At 47.5% G+C, this 18,978-nt stretch overlaps 2 protein-coding genes across 2 annotated transcripts; one reads left to right on the forward strand and one right to left on the reverse strand.

Annotated features, from left to right (window-relative positions):
- Positions 1 to 6,204: 6,204 nt before the first annotated feature.
- Positions 6,205 to 8,499, forward strand: LOC144110385 (uncharacterized). Its single transcript, XM_077643235.1, has 2 exons — positions 6,205 to 8,061; positions 8,168 to 8,499. Exons 1-2 carry the CDS (start codon positions 7,992 to 7,994, stop codon positions 8,497 to 8,499), a joined length of 402 nt encoding a protein of 133 aa, XP_077499361.1. The 5' UTR covers positions 6,205 to 7,991.
- A 2,405-nt stretch (positions 8,500 to 10,904) lies between these two features.
- On the reverse strand, positions 10,905 to 12,034 carry LOC144110718 (uncharacterized). Its single transcript, XM_077643788.1, has 2 exons — positions 11,347 to 12,034; positions 10,905 to 11,262 (listed from the first exon to the last, which is right to left on the reverse strand). The coding sequence occupies exons 1-2, from the start codon at positions 11,878 to 11,880 to the stop codon at positions 11,038 to 11,040; spliced, it is 759 nt and encodes a 252-aa protein (XP_077499914.1). The 5' UTR covers positions 11,881 to 12,034; the 3' UTR covers positions 10,905 to 11,037.
- Between the last annotated feature and the right edge of the window lie 6,944 nt (positions 12,035 to 18,978).

Raw genomic sequence — 18,978 nt, forward strand, 5'->3', positions numbered from 1 at the left:
CAACGACCTCTGCCGAAGAGCAAGGCCCTAGCCAGCTGCTCGAAAGCGTCAGGAACTCACGGTGGATCTGTTCTGAATGTTCTGGACTGTGCGGATGTTCCTGGCAGCAGCTGTGGCACAGGGTTGCACCCCTTTTCAGCACTGACCATCATCCGCTTGGCTGCTTTAAATCGACAGTGGTCCGAATGTCGGGGCGCAAGAGTGGGGTGGAGACCATCTTTCAGCTCATCAGTAATTCCCATTGCGCACGCTACAGTTGCCTCGTTTTCTCCTGTCTGAAATTTTTGTTAGTGTGAGGCGCACTTTCTGCGGCCTTGTGGAGGCGGCATGGTAGCTTTGTTTCGTCGGATTTTAGAACAGCTGTCTTGCCTGTTCGGTTTTTGAAGTGCCTTGGCAGACTCCACTAGCATCTTCGTTTGTGCGAAGCACACTTTCTGCGCCATTGTGAAGGCGGCATGGTAGATTCGTTTCATCGGATTTTGGGACAGCAGTCTAGTCTGCTCGATTTTGAATTCCTTTGGTACACTCAACTCTCGAATTTTCGTTGTTGTGAAGCACATTTTCTGCGCCCTTGTGAAGGCGGCATGGTAGCTTTCTTTCGTCGGATTTTGTAACAGCAGTCTTGTCTGCGCGGTTTTGAATCGCTTTGGTACACTCAACTCTTGAAGTTTTGTTATTGTGAAGCACACTTTCTGCACCCTTGTGAAGGTGGCATGGTAGCTTTGTTTCATCGGATTTTGGAACAGCAGTCTTGTCTGCTTGATTTTGAATTCCTCTGGTACACTCAACTCTTGAATTTTAGTTACTTTGAAGCACACTTTCTGCGCCATTGTGAAGGCGGCAGGGTAGCTCTGTGTCATCGGATTTTGGGACAGCGTTCTTGTCTGCTCTGCTTTGAAGATCCTTGGTAGAGTCCACTCGAATTTTTGTTAGTCTGTCACACTTTCTGCACCATTGTGAAGGCGGCATGGCAGCTCTGTTTCGTCGGATTTTGAAACAGCAGTCTTGTCTGCTCGATATTGAATCCCTTTGGTACACTCAACTCTTGAATTTTCGTTATTGTGAAGGACACTTTCTGCGCCATTGTGAAGGCGGCATGGTAGCTTTGTTTCACCGGATTTTGGAACAGCTGTCTAGTCTGCTCGATTTTGAATCCCTTTGATACACTCAACTCTGGAATGTGTGTTAGTATTGAGCACACTTTCTTCGCCCTTGTGAAGGCGGTAGGGTAGCTTTGTTTCACCGGATTTTGGAACAGCAGTCTTGTCTGTTCGGTTTTGAAGATCCTTGTCAGACTCCACTTGAATTTTTGTTAGTCCTTCACACCTTCTGCACCATTGTGAAGGTGGCATGGCAGCTTTGTTTCATCGGATTTTGGAACAGCAGTCTTGTCTGCTCGGTTTTGAAGGTCCTTGGCAGACTGCACTTGAATTTTTGTTGGTCTTTCACACTTTCTGCACCATTGTGAAGGGCGGCACGGTAGCTTTGTTTCGTCGGATTTTGGAACAGCAGTCTTGTCTGCTCGATTTTGAATCCGTTTGGTACACTCAACTCTTGAATGTGTGTTAGTATTGGGGACACTTTCTACGCCCTTGTGAAGGCGGTATGGTAGCTTTGTTTCACCGGATTTGGAACAGCAGTCTTGTCTGCTCGGTTTTGAAGATCTTGGCAGACTCCACTGGAATTTTTGTTAGTCCTTCACACTTTCTGCACCATTGTGATGGTGGCATGGTAGCTTTGTTTCGTCGGATTTTGGAACAACAGTCTTGTCTGCTCGATTTTGAATCCCTCTGGTACACTCAACTCTTGGAATTTTCGTTATTGTGAAGGACACTTTCTGCGCCATTGTGAAGGCGGCATGGCAGCTTTGTTTCATCGGATTTTGGAACAGCAGTCTTCTCTGCTCGATTTTGAATCCTTTTGGTACACTTAACTCAGCCTCACAGATCTGGATCGCTGTAAGGCCACAGTTTCGTTTCTTGCTGTATGGGGGACCCACGCTCCTGTCATTGCTTCTTTCGTCACAGATGTATGAAAATTTTCTAGCTTTGCATGTTGCTATTACCATTCTTTCAATGCCTAATGGCACAAAAGTGAAGTGCAGTATGCAGGGGAGCTTCTGAACTATTTTGTTAAAGGCTTTACAAAGATATATGGCAAGGAGCATGCTTCGTACATTGTGCATGGACTATGCCATTTGGCATTCGATGTTGAGCACCTGGGCCCATTGGATTCATGGGGTGCGTTCCCATTTGAGAACAACATGTCTACTCTGAAAAGGCTGCTCTGAAAACCAGAGCGACCACTTGAGCAGCTAACACTATCAGAGCAAGGAGCAGTACTGAAAGAGGCTTAGCAGACGCCAAACTTCCCACTGCTCACTGGACGACATGAGTCTGGGCCCCTTATTGCTCCATGTCAAGGGCCTGAGTGCAAAAAAGGGAAGCTGCCACTTTGCTTCAGTGCATGAGGTCATTTTATCTCATATGAGCCCATGAATACCTGTTGCAGTGATTAACTTTTATGGCAGTTGCTCATGTAGAAGTGTGTTGCACTGCAAGTTGTAAGTTCAGATACTGAGTCATGTGCATCTCGTTGCATTAGGTGTATAAAAAACTCTGTGCTTGAACTGAATTTTATATATTCAACTGCTGATTTTCTATTTCTGTAGGCACCACAGAAGACACTGCAGCTCAGAAGAGCAGTAAAGAAGCCCATGCAGTGCACCGGGATGACAACAAATGGCAGAAAGCAGCTGAACGAATAAATTATGTGCACAAATTTTTCTTCCCGCAGGAAGGCGCTGGTGAGTGGCGACACCACAAGTTTCCGAGCATCCGCAGGGATATCCCCCCCCCCCCCCCCCAGGGGGTTGATGGTGAACAGCGCATCACCACGGATCCGAGCACCCGCGCTTCGCCGTGCGTGGTATCGCCGTGTCCGGGGAAAAGGGGATCTTGGTGGTTGAGCCAATGCTGAGCGTTTGCACCTTTAAGGCCCCTCAGCAGAGGCAACACACCACTTTGGCCCCAGCTACCTGTAGACGGCACCCCCAGTCTGACCCGACCGGGGGAAATAGGCAGTCGCCTTTACCTGTCCTCCCCTCCGTCTTTCACTTTCCTATCATCTTTCTTAGAACTTTCCTGTCTCCTCCTCCCTTTTCGGTTTTCTTCACTTTTCATAGGCGGCAAGGGTTAACCTTATGTGACCAACCAGCCTGAGTTGCATCATATTTGGTTATAGCAGTGGTGTACAACTGGCGTGGGCAGGGCTTGTTTTAAAGTTCCTGTCCCGTCCCCTATTTGGGCTTCATGGTGGGTGGCTGGCACCATGGCCGAAGAACAATTTTTTATGGTTTCCTCCCTGCTTACTAACGATCACCCTCTGAAAAGGGGGCGGACTGATGTCACATCCCAGTTTTGCAACAAAAAGACAAGTTTTCCGAAGTACCACATCGTCCACAGTAAAGAAACAAAAGCCAGCCAGACAAATATTCTCGTTCCTTGTTTCAGGAGTTCTTACGGATTCCTTGGGCCCTCAGTACAAAGTTGGCTAGTGGGGACCTGCTCGACATTACTCAAATATCAAGGCTTGCAAACATTGTAACTTTTGGCGATATTGCTGTCTCTGTCACACCACACAGATCATTGAACACAGTACGTGGTGTCATCTCCAACAGTGACTTTCTGCACCTAACAGAGGAAGAGATGCTTGAAGGACTTTCCCCTCAAAATGTTACCAACGTCCATAGAATTACAATCCGCAAAGACAACAAAGAGATTCCAGCAAAACACCTGGTCCCGACGTTTGCCTCTTGTACCCTACTCAAGTCAATCAAGGTAGGCTATGCAAGCATCTCCGTTCGCCCCTATATACCCAACCCTAGACGCTGTTTCAAATGCCAGAAGTTCGGTCACGGCTCACAAAGCTGCCGCGGCTGTAACACCTGTGTTAAATATGCCTCAAATGACCACCGGATTAATTAAATCCGGTAATTCTTTTACTAAAATTTTAAATCTGAAATAAAAGTAATCGACTTTGAAAAGTCATGCTTTGTGAAAAAGAATCGACCAGAAAAGGTTTAGTTTAAAAAAAAACTGCAATTAACGGTTCTATGCGTGTAATTCCAATTTTGCCTGCAAAATTGGGTGGTGATGGGTTAAGCTTTTGGAAAAATAACTTCTAATTAAAAGTTGAGCTTCATTACTGCTCCGAGTCTCGAGAGAAGCGAAAACAACGCAGGCCTTTACGCCTTAACCCGGAGCACGTTGGCACACATCCAGTCATGATGGCTCGGTGTACTTGACAAGCTCGTCTGTCATACGGTCGAGCACTCTCAGACAACCAGAACCACCAGCGAGTCATCCGCAGCCACAGTGCCTCGAACAACGCAAGCTCAGCTACTGGCACGGAGCATCTGCGACCACTCCGACCGCCCGCAAGAGCTGATGTCGGATACAACTCAAGAATGAAGCAGCAGATGCCCCCGAAGGAGTCCCTCTAGCCAATGGCGTCACTGATTTCCATGACGCGGCGGTTAATCTGATTAAGCCAGGGTTAATCCCCATTCACCAGCCGCCCCCTGCGATTCCACACGCCCAAGGGGGAGAATCGGTCGATGCCATTGACTGGGGGCCGGGGCTCATCTGAGGGTTCAACATTTGCCACTTCGTCCTTGAGCTCTAACCGACTACAAAAAGACGTGTCTGAATACTGTGGCTCGAGATCAGCGCAAGAAACAAGCAGTAGCCCCTTAGGAAAGCTGGTGACCCAACATAAATGGATTACTCTCATTTTTGCAAATGCGGACAATTTGATGGCAGTTGTGGTCGCGCTGGCTTCGACGAATAAACAGCTCGTGCTAGCGATTATGGTTCGCTTCTACCAGATATACCAGCTAAATGTAATCAAGCTTTTAAAAAAGACGGTGTGTCCTAGGCAACGCCGTGATGTTTAAACGCATGAGACCTACTGTGCAGGGTTTCTTTCGTTCTGGAACGTTTGTTAATCGTCAAGACTAACTAGCTAAGGTTTTAATTATCAGCGTCGGAGAAAACGTCTCAGTCCGAAAATTGCGGATCACCTTAAAAAATTACTCGCTGGAATGTTCGAACAAGTTACCGTTTACGTAGCAAATTTAAAGTCTGCCCCTTGACAGCTGTGCTGCTTGATCATCCCAGACGCGAATAAAGAGGGAAAGAGCCATTTATGTCATATTCCGCAGCCTGCGCGAACCCAAGTATAAGCGTAGAAAACTCCGAAATTAGCCTAATAAGGTCGTGCCCTCAGTATCGATATTTTCCATTGGAGGCGGATAATGACAGGCAAAGTGACAGCCCGACTTCTAGCTAGACACTTGAACCGCGGTGTTCGCGCAAATTTGCATAAAAAAGGGGAATTAATGCTCTATCATTAGCAAGGCCACGACTGGCAAAACCATGCGTCGTTGGCAGTATCAAGACTCTAAGTGAAAACCTCAGAACCACAATCGATAATGAAAATTGATCGTTACTAGGCGTGCGATTTCAAGGAACTGAACGGCATAAAATAATTCGTGAATTCACAACTCAATTTGTCGCTGCAGTGAGTGAATGCAGATGAGCACAAATCGCAAAAACGCATGTGAGCTCTTTCTTTTTCCATGGCATGGTTTTCTATGTTAAGCAGGGGTGCGCTGACTATAAATGCGCTGGGAAATCACGGAGACGTACAGATGCGTTCGGTGCTACGGAGTCGCCGATGACCAGCTTGCGTCGGTTCACCAGGCTTGTATTGCATGTAGCGATGGAGAAATGCGCTGAATACGGAACAGCCGGCCGAAGTGCACAAGGGGAGGTGTGTCAAAAGATGACACGCTTATCTGTTCTGGCTGGTCGACACAAACACTGCTAACTGCAGGCTGTATATATACCCCACCCTACCATTGTATTTTCGCTGACAAGATGCCAGGCAGTTTACCCGCCGCGGTGGCTCAGTGTTTGGGCCGCTCGACTACTGATCCGGAGTTCCCGGGTTCGAACCCGACCGCGGCGGCTGCGTTTTTATGGAGGAAAAACGCTAAGCCGCCCGTGTGCTGTGCGATGTCAGTGCACGTTAAAATATCCCCAGGTGGTCGAAATTATTCCGGAGCCCTCCACTACGGCACCTATTCCTTCTTTCACTCCTTTATCCCTTCCCTTACGGTGCGGTTCAGGTGTCAATACTGCGCCATTTCCTTTCCCCCCAAAAAAATTAGCTTAGAATGACCCAAACCGGAAAACGTACATTTCCTTGTAGCAGCTGAGTGGTGAGTTAATTACTGCATGGAAAAAAGGTCCATTCTGTGACCACCACTAAAGGCGGGTTATTCTTTCGTGCTTCGGTCTCCCAGCTTTGGCATGATATACACACACAGTTCTCGGTCGTACTTATTGTTCGGGGAAGAAATACTTTCGTGTCGCTGTAGCATAGCATTATTTACACACCTGGAGGGGAAAGAGTCCCCTCCTTTTTTTGTGTGGTACTTAAGTGCTGCCCATGGTAATGCGTGTTGCTGGAATAGTTGGTTTGGCATTTTTTTAAGCTTGGAAAAAATCCACCTTGGCGCAAATAAATTCACACAGACACGTTGACTCCTTGTCTCTCATTTTATCTGTGAATTTGCGCCAAGGTGGATTTTTTTCCAAACTTCACACTGGATACCGGCGCATACGGGGATAGAGGGCAACTCAAGGGTGGATAGATTAGTTTTCGAGATCACGTTCCGAGCCGAGCTGTTGGAGACCCTAGAGAACCCTACCATAGTGGAGCCAGTATATGCGGAGCTGCTAAATTGCTACAGAGGCTCAAGTACCCTCCGCCACACAGCTCATTAATAGACACTTTTAGTTGGACGCACGCAGTGAGCTTGCGTACGCAACGACACTGCGGGTAACAAGTGCGCATGCGCAGAACGCAACGTATCTAGCCGGGCGTTGCGGACGTACGCCCGCTATAAAGCATAGCGTAGCGTACGCAACGTGGGACGCTACGTGCTGCGTTGACAAGATGGCGGCGCCCAGCTCGCCCGCTTCGGAATAAATACATGTCGCCGCTAGATTGTCTTACGCAATAGCTCGCTCAAATGGTAGCGGTTCGCTTTTATTTCGCCTACTCTCACGCACACGCCAAAACATTAGCGACAAATGTCCCTTGTTTTTCAGATACTGAAGTGATTTTTGACCTTTTAAGCCTACGTAACGTTGTGTACGTTTATCGCCATAGCAACTGCACTTGTCGAATACTTTTTTAGTGATGTGCCTGCTTTTGCACTTCGTTCAACATTATACCTTTTTTTTCTTCATTGGAAACAGTAATATACTAATTACAATTGTCAGAAAGTAAAAGATGTGCAGCCCAGCGCTTTCAGTGTTTGTCACTAGATGGCAGCACGATACGGAACCACGACATCGTAAAGATGCAGATGCCACACTGGTGCACGTGCTGTCATCCACGGTGAACATGCAAGCCGCCGCGAGTAATGGAAGAGATGCTGTCAACGCAGGCAGAGTATTTTATACGCCGAAATTGGATGTCGCTTTACTTCTTGAAGTGCAAACAAGTGACCCATTTCGGAATCCCGACCAATGGGACGACATCGCCCTTCGGCTGAAGGCGATGCTGAAAAAGCCATTCACGTCGCGTAGCGTGCGCGATCGGTTCGACCTCCTGATTACGCGGTACGCTGCCAACGATAGGAGGAATGAAAAGAAGTAAGTTTTCTATTATTTTTATGTGTGCGCGCAAGCGTTAATTTCTGTACCTGACTCCATTTAGATCGGGAACAGAAGAAGAGTACAGCGAGCGTGACCAACTCCTTCAGGACATATTGTCTAATCGATGGGACGTCTTACAAGATTAAACGTTTAAGAAAAGATGGTGGGTCTGCGAGCAGGAAAGACCTTGCAGCCGCTTCCCAGCCAATCAACAACACCGCAGCGCGGAAGAAGACGGCCGCTGCCAGGTATTTGTACATGGAGAGGTACGCGGCGGCATACCGGGATACACCACCAGAAAGTGCTGGTATTGACCTCGACATGGCCGGTAAGCGTTCCAGCAGACGGCAGTAATTCAGCTGCGATCACAGAGGCTGAATTTGCATCATGCAGGATTGTTGGTGAAAGCAAATTTTCATATGTTGCGTTTACAGGCAGCAGCGGGGTCACGCCGGGAGAGTTATTGCACGGCATGCTGGCAACGACAGCAGATGACGAGGAGCGCGCCCCAAGCACGCCTCCTATGGACCAAACTTCTGCAGTGCCTGATGCCAGGCCTCCTATGGACCCAACTTCTGTAGTGCCTGAAGTCAGGCCTCCTATGGACTCAACTCCTGCAGTGCCTGATGCCAGGAGCCTTCCCAGCACTCAGCCTTCTGAGCGAGTGCAACAGCAAACGCCCTTGAGTTACCCAGGACGAGGCAGGTTATTTGAAAACGTTCATATTCTGGCATTCAGTAAGGTGAATGTTTGGGAGAGTTGGTAAGTGTTCATTTTTGCTCACAGCGCAACAAGAATGAGAGACAAGATGAAAGGCTACCACAGACAAGCGCTGACTATCAACCGTTTTTTTATTGAAGAACAAAAGGCATATAAATACACACAATGAACTACTTATCAAACAATAAAATTTATGTGGAAGGCACGTGGGGCACCTGTATTAGCCAACATCTTTTTAAGCAGGATTGATAGGGCAATTGAAAAGGCATTGGATGAATAACTCATTAGGGTTTTTCGGTATGTTTACGACGACTACTTGGTGTTCACCCGAACAGGCCGCTTGCATAGAAGTCTTGTCGACGTTCTGGAGATTTTTAAGGGATATGGACGTTGGCTAGAGTTCACAACTGAGGTTCCCAGCAACAGAGAACTGCAGTTTTTGAATTTGGCATTGTGTGGTGAGGACAAACACTTGTGCTGGTGGTATTGCCCGAGGACTACCAAACCGTTGCTAAACTTTCGGTCTGGCCATTCTAAGCTCAAAGCAGGGTATTGCCGTTTCTTGCTTGCAATCAGCTCTCAGGAAATCTTGCCATGAGAGGACGGGGGAGAGCATTTTGCCGCAAGGAAGCCGGTTACATGTGAATGGGTACCCTGATCAACTCATTTCCAGGGCAGCGGAGAAACTCCTTAGATAGCTTAAGAATGGGGCTCAGCTGAAAGAAGGCAAAAAGAAGAAAAAGGCGGCTGTGGTCCCGTATGCACACTGCTTGTCACATGGGTTGAAAAAATTCCTGGCAGATACAACATTGATGTCTTTTCTGTGCCTAGAAAACTTAGCACAATGTGCAAACAGGTCAGTCAGAGGCAAGACGGCAAGAGGGATGCTTGTCATGTGCGTCATGTTTCGCCACCTATACCGTGTGAGGTGGGTGTATCAGGTCCCTTTCTCATGCGGTGCCATGTACATTGGCCAGACTGGCAGGTGTGTCAACAAACGTCTGATGGAGCATGAGAACACAAGAAAAAATGATCCCCTTTCCCACACAGGCTCTGCAGGAAATGCCAATGCAAGCATGAGAAAGATTATGCAGAAAGGAGAGCAAAAGGTGACCGCCTTGGCCAGTTGACTTTTCAGTGCAAGGAGTGCAAATGCGTTCCTGTTTACAAGAACACGCGTATCCTTTTCCGACACAGCGATAAGCTAACACGCGAGGTAATGGAGGCCTTCTATATTCACCACAACAGTACAGTGTGTATCAGGAGCCCTTCCATTGCATTATCCGAGTGGGAATTGGGTTATCTGACCTCTCACCTGACTTCCATATAAATTTTGTTGTTTGATAAGTAGTTCATTGTGTGTATTTATATGCCTTTCGTTCTTCAATAAAAAACCAGCTGCTAGTTAGCGCTTGTCTGTGGTAGTCTTTAGTCTCTTGTCCTGTTCTTGTTGCGCTGTGAGCAAAAATGATGTTCATATTCTAGACATTGTGCCTGAGACATGAAGCGCCATACATGTTCCCTGCTTATCCTTGAGAATTGTGTCTTCTACAGGAAAAAGAAAATCAGATCAGAACACCGACTACGATTTCATGCTTAAAAGGATGAGGCATGAAATGATCATGAAAGAAAAAGAATGTGAGGTTGAATTGCGGCGATTGGCGTTTGAAGAAAGCAAGCTCCAATGGGAGAAAGAGTTGAAAATTATGGAGCACGAAGAAAGAATTCTGGAACGCAGAGAACGCGCCGAAGAAAAAGAAGAGGAGAGGAGACATCGTGCTGAGGAGCAGAGACGTGCTGATGCAAGGGACAATGCTCTGATACAGTTGGTTCAAACCCTCACGGCAAAAATAAATTAGGATTTGCCCAAGCACAAGCTCGTTTCATTTCACTGAAGTAAGCTGTATCTCATTCTTGAAGGTAATGATGAGCGCTGTCAAAATACGAGAAGGGACGAGCACACAGGACAAAGTGCTCGTCCCTTCTCGTATTTTGACAGCGCTCATCATTACCTTCAAGAATGCATTTCCAACTAGCCCCAGTTGCAGCTCTTTTGACTTTATCTCGGCTGAGATAATTGCACAGGGAGTGGGCGCAGGTACTCACGCAAGATAGGTGGGTCTAAGTTAAAATACGTGGACACTTGGCTGCCATAAATAGTTGTGTGACAGTTTGTTAAGATTGTGGCCACCTTGTACATTTTTGCCACTTGTTGCCAAAGAAGTTTTTGGTTCTTCTTGTAGTCGAGGAAGGCAAATTCACCAATAACCTTGCCAAATCCCCATTCTACCGCCTGGCGGACTCCGCTCATTGCATAATTGAAAGCCTCCTGGCCACGCGTCAAATGACAACCACCATACGGCTTCATCAGAAGTGGCCGAAGCGGGTATGCAGGGTCCCCGTAAATAACCGTCTACCAGCTTCTCCAACTTGGCATACAGACCACTCTCTCGGAGTATTCCTGCAAAAAAAGAAAAAAGCCCGTTTACGGAAGGTAAATCACACTAGTATGTTTCTGACATTTCGGTGCCAGTCTTTGTGGCACACAGTGAAGGAAATCAAGACACCGAACTATCAGGGAGAATTATATAAGGGGCTCACTTGAATCATGATAGCTCCCTGGATAGTGCCCATCCAGCTGACATATGATCCCATTTGGGCACATCAATGATTGATATTTTGTGCAATGCACTCTTTTGTGTCCCGAGTAATAAAGCCTCTGATCCCTTTTGGGACGACATATAGGGCGGGCAGTCCCATCAATAAAAGCCCAACAGTTAGGCAATGCTGCACCTCTTGCTTCAACAGCCTGTAACGAAAAATTAGGAGACAAGCATTTAGGTCCTGCTGTGTAATGACAGCGTTGGGCGCGCAACTTGCAATTGTGACTTACATTTGCAAACTTTTGGAGGACAGCAGTCGATAACCAGTCATGGTTGTTGCAGTCGGTGATAAGGTGCCCAAAAGCAGCGACGATGTGGTCTATGACCATTGTTGCAGTGCTCGACATTACAGACGAATGCCTTCCAAACATCGCTTCTAAGTCACACCATCTGTTTGGATAAGCGAGCCTTCGCAGCGTAATGCACAAGGCTTCTCGGCCAGGAATGCTGACGTTTTGCGCAGTCGTGATTGCGTCCGGAATACGAAGGGCGCTACACAGTTCACCAAAATCCTCCTTAGCAAACCTGAACTGCTGTCTGAAAAGTGTAGGCTCGAAGTTATCAATATCGAGCAGCCCATATCGTGAGCGGTAGTTGGAAAATTCATCCCAGTTGCTGCTCATCTCGTAGTCGTCGCCGTTGTGCGGATGCGTAGCAGCTCCAAATAGCCGTTGCTCCGCTCGCCAGGTGATGATGTCGTCAATCTCTTGCCATGACAACATAGAGATCACATGAGCATTCGAAAGAACACTTCTTCGAGACATGTTAAAATATAAAGGCAATCAAGGAAGAAGAAAACTCGCTCCGGCTCCTGAAGATTACAAGAACGGAAAGGCTGAGGCTTGGCTTGGATATTTCTTTGGATTGAATCCGCATTGCAGTTTTTGCTCGTGGCAATAGATGGCGCTAAAAGCATTCGAAAGCAGCTACCAGACAAACATCATCATCAACAAATACTACGCGGCTGCACTGCGGCGGTACGGCCAACTAAAAGTGTGGCGGGGGTGTCCTTTACAGCGTACGGAACGTAGTGAGGAACATTCTTCAACCTTTGCATCCTGCACAAAATGTACCCTACACAATTCAGGGACACATGCCCGTGGTGCGGGGCAACCCCCACGCTATACCACATTACATGGGAGTGCAAACGCAATTATGCATTCCACAAACTCAAAACACCGAGTGCGGTGCAATGGGAGGGTCTGCTCACCAGCAGCGAGCTCGCAGCCCAAAGGGCCCTTGTGAAGCACGCATGCGAAGCAGCAAGACTCAGCGGAGCCCTGGAATGGCGCCCGACCTTGCGAAGAGGTCAGACGTCAACGATGAAGACAACGGCCCACCGCTATAATCTCATTGAGATTTTAATAAATGTTTTTCACTCTCTCTCCAAGCTTCAAAAAATCAAGTGCTGCCAACAGAAAAAGTTCAAATCTGAGTTGCCTCGTAGATGGTGAGCCCTCTTAAAGGAGCCTTGATGTGCAATGAATCAATATTGCTGATTGGGCGAGTTGGTGGGACATGAATCGAAATGACCAGCGCGGGAACCGACGTAGACAAGAGAAGCAAAAACACTGACGAAAAGACGGGCGCTGAATGAGTGACTGAAATTCAAGACTCGGCTTCAGTAATTTATACGGTGATGCTTCATGAACGGAAGTTTTGGAGTGTGAAGTTATGCCGCAGTAGCCTCGGGCCCATTTTTATGTTTTTTTATTCCCAAGTCACGTGTCACGCTTTCAGACGACAGCGAGATTACTCGTTCGCAAGATTTGCAGATCGCAGCGACAACTCACAGCCGAGCATTCATGAAGTTTGAATGAGTTCGCTCTAAGAGCTCAGCAGATGAGAATGAGTCCCTGTTATCAAAGAGAGACATGCTGCGCCATCAGAAGAAAAAAAAATTGTTTCCTAGCGTTCTTACTGTACTTTCATGGAAGGTGCACGTACCAAAGCGGGCAGCCCGCGAGCGTGGCCGTCTTCGCTCCGCATCCTAACATGAACTGGCCTCCAAGATGGCTGGATCGCGTGCGCGAAACAACGTCGGGTCCAGCCATGCTTGTCTTTAGACGTCGGGCCACGCACCGCCATGTTCCTGCTACTGTAGATAACGCTGATGGTGGCGGGTGACTACAAGAGCTGATGTCGCATACAACTCGAACCAAGCGGCAGATGTCCGCCAAAGGAGGCGCTCAAGCCAATGGCGTTAGATTTCCATGACGCCGCGGTCAATCCGATTAAGCCGTGGTTATTCCCCATTCATCAACCGCCCCCAAAGATTTCATGCTCCCAAGGGGATCGGACAAGGGAGAGAATCGGTCGATGCCATTGACTGGGGGGGGGGGGGGGGCTCATCTGAGGGATCGACATTTGCCGCTTCGTCCTTGAGCTCTAACCGACTACAAAATAAACGTGTCTGAATACGGTGGCTCGAGATCATCGCAAGAAACAAGCAATAGCCCCCTAGGAAAACTGGCGACTCGACATAAATGCTTTACAGTCTCATTTTTGCGAATGCGAACAATTTGATGGCAGCTGTAGTCGCACTGGCTTCGACGGATAAACAGCTCGCGCTAGCGATTATGGTTCGCTTCTACCAGACACACCACCTAAATGTTATTCAAGCTTTTTAAAAACGACGGTGTGTCATAGGCAACGCCGTGCTGTTTAAACGCATGAGACCTAGTGTGCAGGGTTTCTTTCGTTCTAGAACGTTAATCATCAGGACAAACTAGCCAAGATTTTAATTATCAGCGTCGGGAAAAAAAATGTCAGTCCTAAAGTTGCAGATCACGTTAAAAAATAGCTGGCTCGAATGTTGCACGAAGTTACCGTTTACGTTGCTTCAAATTCTGTCGCTTGACAGCTGTGCTGCTTGATCATCCCATGCGCGAATAAAGAGGGGGAGAGCCATTTATGTCTCATTCTGTAGCCAGCGCGAACCCAAATATGAGCGTACAAAATAACTCCGAAATTGGCGCAAGGTACTAGTTTCGGGAGAAATAAGGTCGTGCCCTCAGTATCGGTATTTTCCATTGGAGGCGGATAATGAAAGGCAAAGTGACAGCCCCACTTCTAGCTAGACACTTGAACTGCGGTGTTAGCTCAAATTTGCATAAACCGTGCGTCGTTGGCAGTATCAAGATTCTGTTTAAGTGAAAACCTCAGAACCACAATCGATAATGAAAATTGATCGTTACTAGACGTGCGATTTCAAGGAACTTAACGGCATAAAATAATTTGTGAATTCACAACTCAATTTGTCGCTGTAGTGAGTGAATACAGATGAGCACAAATCGCAAAAACACGTGAGCTTTTATTCTCTTTCCATGCCATGCTATTGTGGCACGCGGAGTTGCGCTGACTGTGGATGTGGTAGGAAATCACGGTGGCGAACCGATGTCAGCTACGGAAAGCCTTCGATGCTGCGGAATCACCGATGCCCAGCTTGCGTCGGGTCGGAAGACTACAGCCTCGCACAAGTCGTCGACCGTTTCAAGGACTCTCAGCATTAGCAAGTCCACCTGCATATCCGGTTCGAGGACCTGTTCGTAGCAGATTGGACATCTCCAGGGCGGCTGTGGAGTGGCCTCGTTGAAGTTGAGGTACGCATACGCGTCGAAGCATTGGACGTGACTGCAGCGGATTCCTCGACAGGGCACCTCAATCTTCCTGTACGTTAGCGGACAGATGAGGGACACCTGCAGGGCACAAGAGATATGCATGAAGAAAAGCATAAATTGCCTTGTTACTCGTCTTCAGATAGCATGGATAGTCGATATAAGCTGGACAACGAGCATTAGGTGTTGAGAGAGAGAAAAGTGGTAGAGCAAAAGCAGGGAGGTTAATAAGAAGAAAGGTCTGATTGGCCACCCTGCACTGGAAGAGAGGCAGGAGGGGGGGGGGGGTCGTAAAAGAATAAGTAGAGCAATGCAAGCCATTAGTGCTGAAAAGTCACCAATAATGGGCAGCTGAAACTGTGCCATGAACCGAAAACTCTAGGCAGAAGCATTTTTGAGCAGGAGACCGTTTGTGAAAGCAAATTTTCCATACATATGTAAAATTTTACATTATATCCTCTATGACTGTTAACTCCTTGATGCGATCAATGGAAACACTCTAAAGGAAAGATTTTGCTACATGTTGGAAGAATGAACCAATACCTTAAATACTTCTAGTACCTTACAGTTGTCCAATATTCAAAATTTATGTCCAAGAAGGTTGGTCATGTACTAACGATGTTTTGACACAAAAACTAGCAGAATATATGCAGAATCTTGGGTACTATAATAGTGAAAAAGAATCGAAAAAATCTAGAACAGATACCTAGCTGGCCAGCGGAGATAATAGCATATGCTTTTCCAACCTGATCTCGAAAGACTGCAAGGAAGATAATTTTTGCTGCTAACTTGACTCAGATAGGTAGAAATGTAGCCACACCTGTAATGTCTGTGCATAGCTGTGGTTCCTCCCGGCGAAGTAGGCTTGCAGTCGAGCCTTCGTTTGCGCCAGCTGGTCCTCGTACGGGATGCGTCCGCAGTAACGGAGCATCGCTTGATACATGTCGTACACAGATAACCTGAGCACTTCGTCGACCCGAATTGTGACGTCCGCCGGGATGTCATCGAAGTGTAGGTCGCACTCATCGTCTAGGACACTGTTAACGAGAGGCGATAAATTCACCAGGTTGAGCAGGACTTCGTGATAGCTTCGGCCGTAGGCGAAAGCAGCGCCATCATAGAGATCCGAGCTGTGCATCTGCACTGTGAAGGCGACGAACACCATAGTCACATTTGTGCGGATGAACGGGGTCCTTGAAACCCTGGCGGAGTAGGAAACCATGTCCGGCCGATCGGCCGATGTGACTTTATGTAGCGGGAACTGCCGTACCGAGTAGTAAAACATGGCGATGGCTCCGAGGTAGCGCTGGGATGTCCCGCAGTCTTTTCCTGGAAGACAAGACGACATGTTAGCGGTACCATACATTATAGTTTACGGCTACTATAGTAGGACAACTCGACAATGAAGCGGCGAATATCCGACTAAATAGGATGTCCAGACAATGGCGTCGAGCTGTCAATCCGTTAGCATGAGATCGCAAATAAATGGCAGACGTCACCATGAAATAGCATTAAATGCGACGTCATGAGAAACTGTCGACGCCATTGGATGGAGGGCTTCGAGACAAGGTCTACCAGTGGGTGTGCTTTAAATAATACGCTGCGCCATTAGTGGTATGAGGACGCATTGTACTCTGAAGGGAATCTTAAGAGCCGTGCAAGTTTTTTTTTCGTTTCCATTGAGTGCCCCACAGAGCTGTTACATACGGGTTTAAAAAGAAAGTCGTAATGCACAATACAGTGCAGCATCAAACAGGAGAATAAACATGCGCACAACATGCATTGACAGCCGACAACAAAACCGGATAAAAGGTGTTTGAGAACAGAGACTCATAAAAGTATACAATCACAAATAGAGTTTTGGGAACAGCCTGGTAAGAGTCAGCACGCAGTAAGCTGAGCACTTCACTGTGCACAGTAACCCCCTCGGTTTGCTGGACACCTCTTTGAACCCCTTTTTGGCAGCACTTGTGGAACCGGATACGAACAGACTACGAGAATCGTCAAGAAGGGAAATCAAGGTTTCCGTTGCGGTTTTGAAGTATGAAGGCTAACATGCGATCCCTTGATAGATGCCACGGCACATAGGTTCTAAACCAGTCAGTCCCGGTGACCAAAGATTAAGTCGAACTGCTGAATGGAAACCCATTCTCTATGACGATTTTGCAGAGGCTTCCTAGGCAGTACGGATGCACACGAACACGCAGGAAGCAGCCCGAAGACGAACGCGAAGCGACAATGCCAGGTGACGGATTTAAAGCGGGTAGGCTGGCAGACAAATATTCGGAGGCAGTTGCGCAGGCTGTAAATACAGGGGAAGGACCCCGCAATAGAAACGATGAGACTCCCTATTGAAGAACTGTTCGCCTTACTCCCTAGCACGCGAGGAAGAAGTTGCCCGAACACATGACTTCCTCGCAACGGTTTCCAAACGGAAGCAGCCAAACGATCAAGTTTTTAGGTTATCGCCACAAAATTGCTTACACTGCAAATGGCGGACGCTGAAACAAGGTCCGCAGAAACAGTTACCTAGAGTAAAACCGGAAAATTTGTATGCACGCGACATAATCGACAGTGTTCCTTCGGGAATTTGTTCGAATCAAATGACAAGAAAAAGCTTACACCACACAGAGCGAAAGTGACAGCTTAACGCTAGATGACCGTCAAAAACGTATTCAAGACGGTAAAGAAATATCTCACCCAAAACAGAAAGGCGTCGGGATCCACTTCCACCGAAGCTACGCTTGAGGCACCGGGACGTCGTGACACCGGGGACGCTGCTGTGAAGGTGACTGCTATAGTGAGATAGAACTTAAGTCTGCAGTGAAGCTCCGCCAACATTTAAGACCTTCGCACAGAATTCCTCCGCGACAAAAGTAGTCCGTTGATAAAACTTCTATGAGCTGCACCCAGTTCCGCAAAACTGCTTGCTATCCTTTCCTTTTGCACTTGGGGCAGCTGGGGTGATAAGATATTGCAAACAGAGACCTTTACAATAGGGTGAGCGTTGTCCTGTGTACTTCTTGTGAATGCGTCCTTTTCGCTGGTTTTCCTCATGTCCCGTTGGGGAATCTCGGGATGAATGCTGGCAGGAAATATGACAATAGCGCCGCTACCTTCGGTTGTTGCCTAGCACCCATGGGCACTCCTCTGAGGACCTAAACAATGGCGTCACCCTATTTTAAGAATCTACTGCCAAGTCGGAGACCACGTGGGGGCCATTAGTGACTGGCAACTGGAAAAAAAGACCCCAACTGTCAGGCACACGCGCACTTCCGATATAATTTCATGTAAGAAGGCTAGGACAAGCCTGGCCCGTGCAGTGCTCAAGCACCAGCGTTGCCACAGGTGGCTACTTTTCGCCAAACTGGCTACTTTAAGAAGCACGTGGCCCCATAAAAATATCCATGACATCGTGGCGAATTTCAACTAAGGTCTCAAGATATGGGTTCCAACCTCAAAAAAAAAAAACGAACAACATTCTTTCTACCTTCTATGGTATCAGGACGGGAAAAGAACCCAGCAGTAGAAGCCACGGGCTTTCAGCTATCAGCACCACCAGCACGGCAACGCTATTGGTTCGCAGTGCGAGAGCACAGTACCAATACTTCCAGGGAGAAGCTAGCAGTCATGGACGCTGCTGATCTAGGCCCATTTACAGCACCTGTCGCCAGGATCCCGACACTTTCGGCCTCATGTTTCGAAGCGGACAGTCTTTTCTCATATAACCTTGACTAGGGCGCTACTTTGTAATAAGATGAAGCTAAACCTTCTGGAGTCGGTATTAAATATATGCGGCCTTTTTCCGGAGAAAATGGCATCGTCAACCTACGTCCTTTCAAAGGAAGTGCTTCCGAATGTTACACTGAACTACTCCGGGGTTTGAAGTACATATACTACCATCAGTTTCTCTCTACTTTCCCATGAAAGTGTGGAATAGTCGGAGGAAAAAAATTGGGCGAAACGTTTAAGCTCCGCTTTAAAGGGAAGCTGAAGCACTTTTCGAAAAAAAAATGAGATCTCTACGTCATTTTATAGTTTTTATTCCACTTATGGATAATTCAAGCAGTGGTGAGCAGTTTGCACTTTCACCATGCATGTTCGAGCCATCAGCAGCTTCAGAAAACGGCGGAACCAACGACGCCGCGGAGTGCGCCGGCAATGAATGTCAAGTCGCGTCATGTTCACGTGTTGGAAATCTCGATGGCTGCGTGGATGACAGCATTTATTTTCACCGGAAATGAG

The sequence above is a fragment of the Amblyomma americanum genome, chromosome 11 (genome assembly GCF_052857255.1).
Source record: "Amblyomma americanum isolate KBUSLIRL-KWMA chromosome 11, ASM5285725v1, whole genome shotgun sequence".
Lineage (NCBI taxonomy): Eukaryota > Metazoa > Arthropoda > Arachnida > Ixodida > Ixodidae > Amblyomma > Amblyomma americanum.

Excerpts from the sequence above, each read along its gene's own strand:
- LOC144110718 (XM_077643788.1), bottom strand. The coding sequence starts at position 11,880 with ATGTCTCGAAGAAGTGTTCTTTCGAATGCTCATGTGATCTCTATGTTG. Across the intron at positions 11,263-11,346 it reads TCCTCCAAAAGTTTGCAAAT|GCTGTTGAAGCAAGAGGTGC; the intron begins GTAAGTCACAAT and ends TTTTCGTTACAG.
- LOC144110385 (XM_077643235.1), top strand. The coding sequence starts at position 7,992 with ATGGAGAGGTACGCGGCGGCATACCGGGATACACCACCAGAAAGTGCT. Across the intron at positions 8,062-8,167 it reads TATTGACCTCGACATGGCCG|GCAGCAGCGGGGTCACGCCG; the intron begins GTAAGCGTTCCA and ends TTGCGTTTACAG.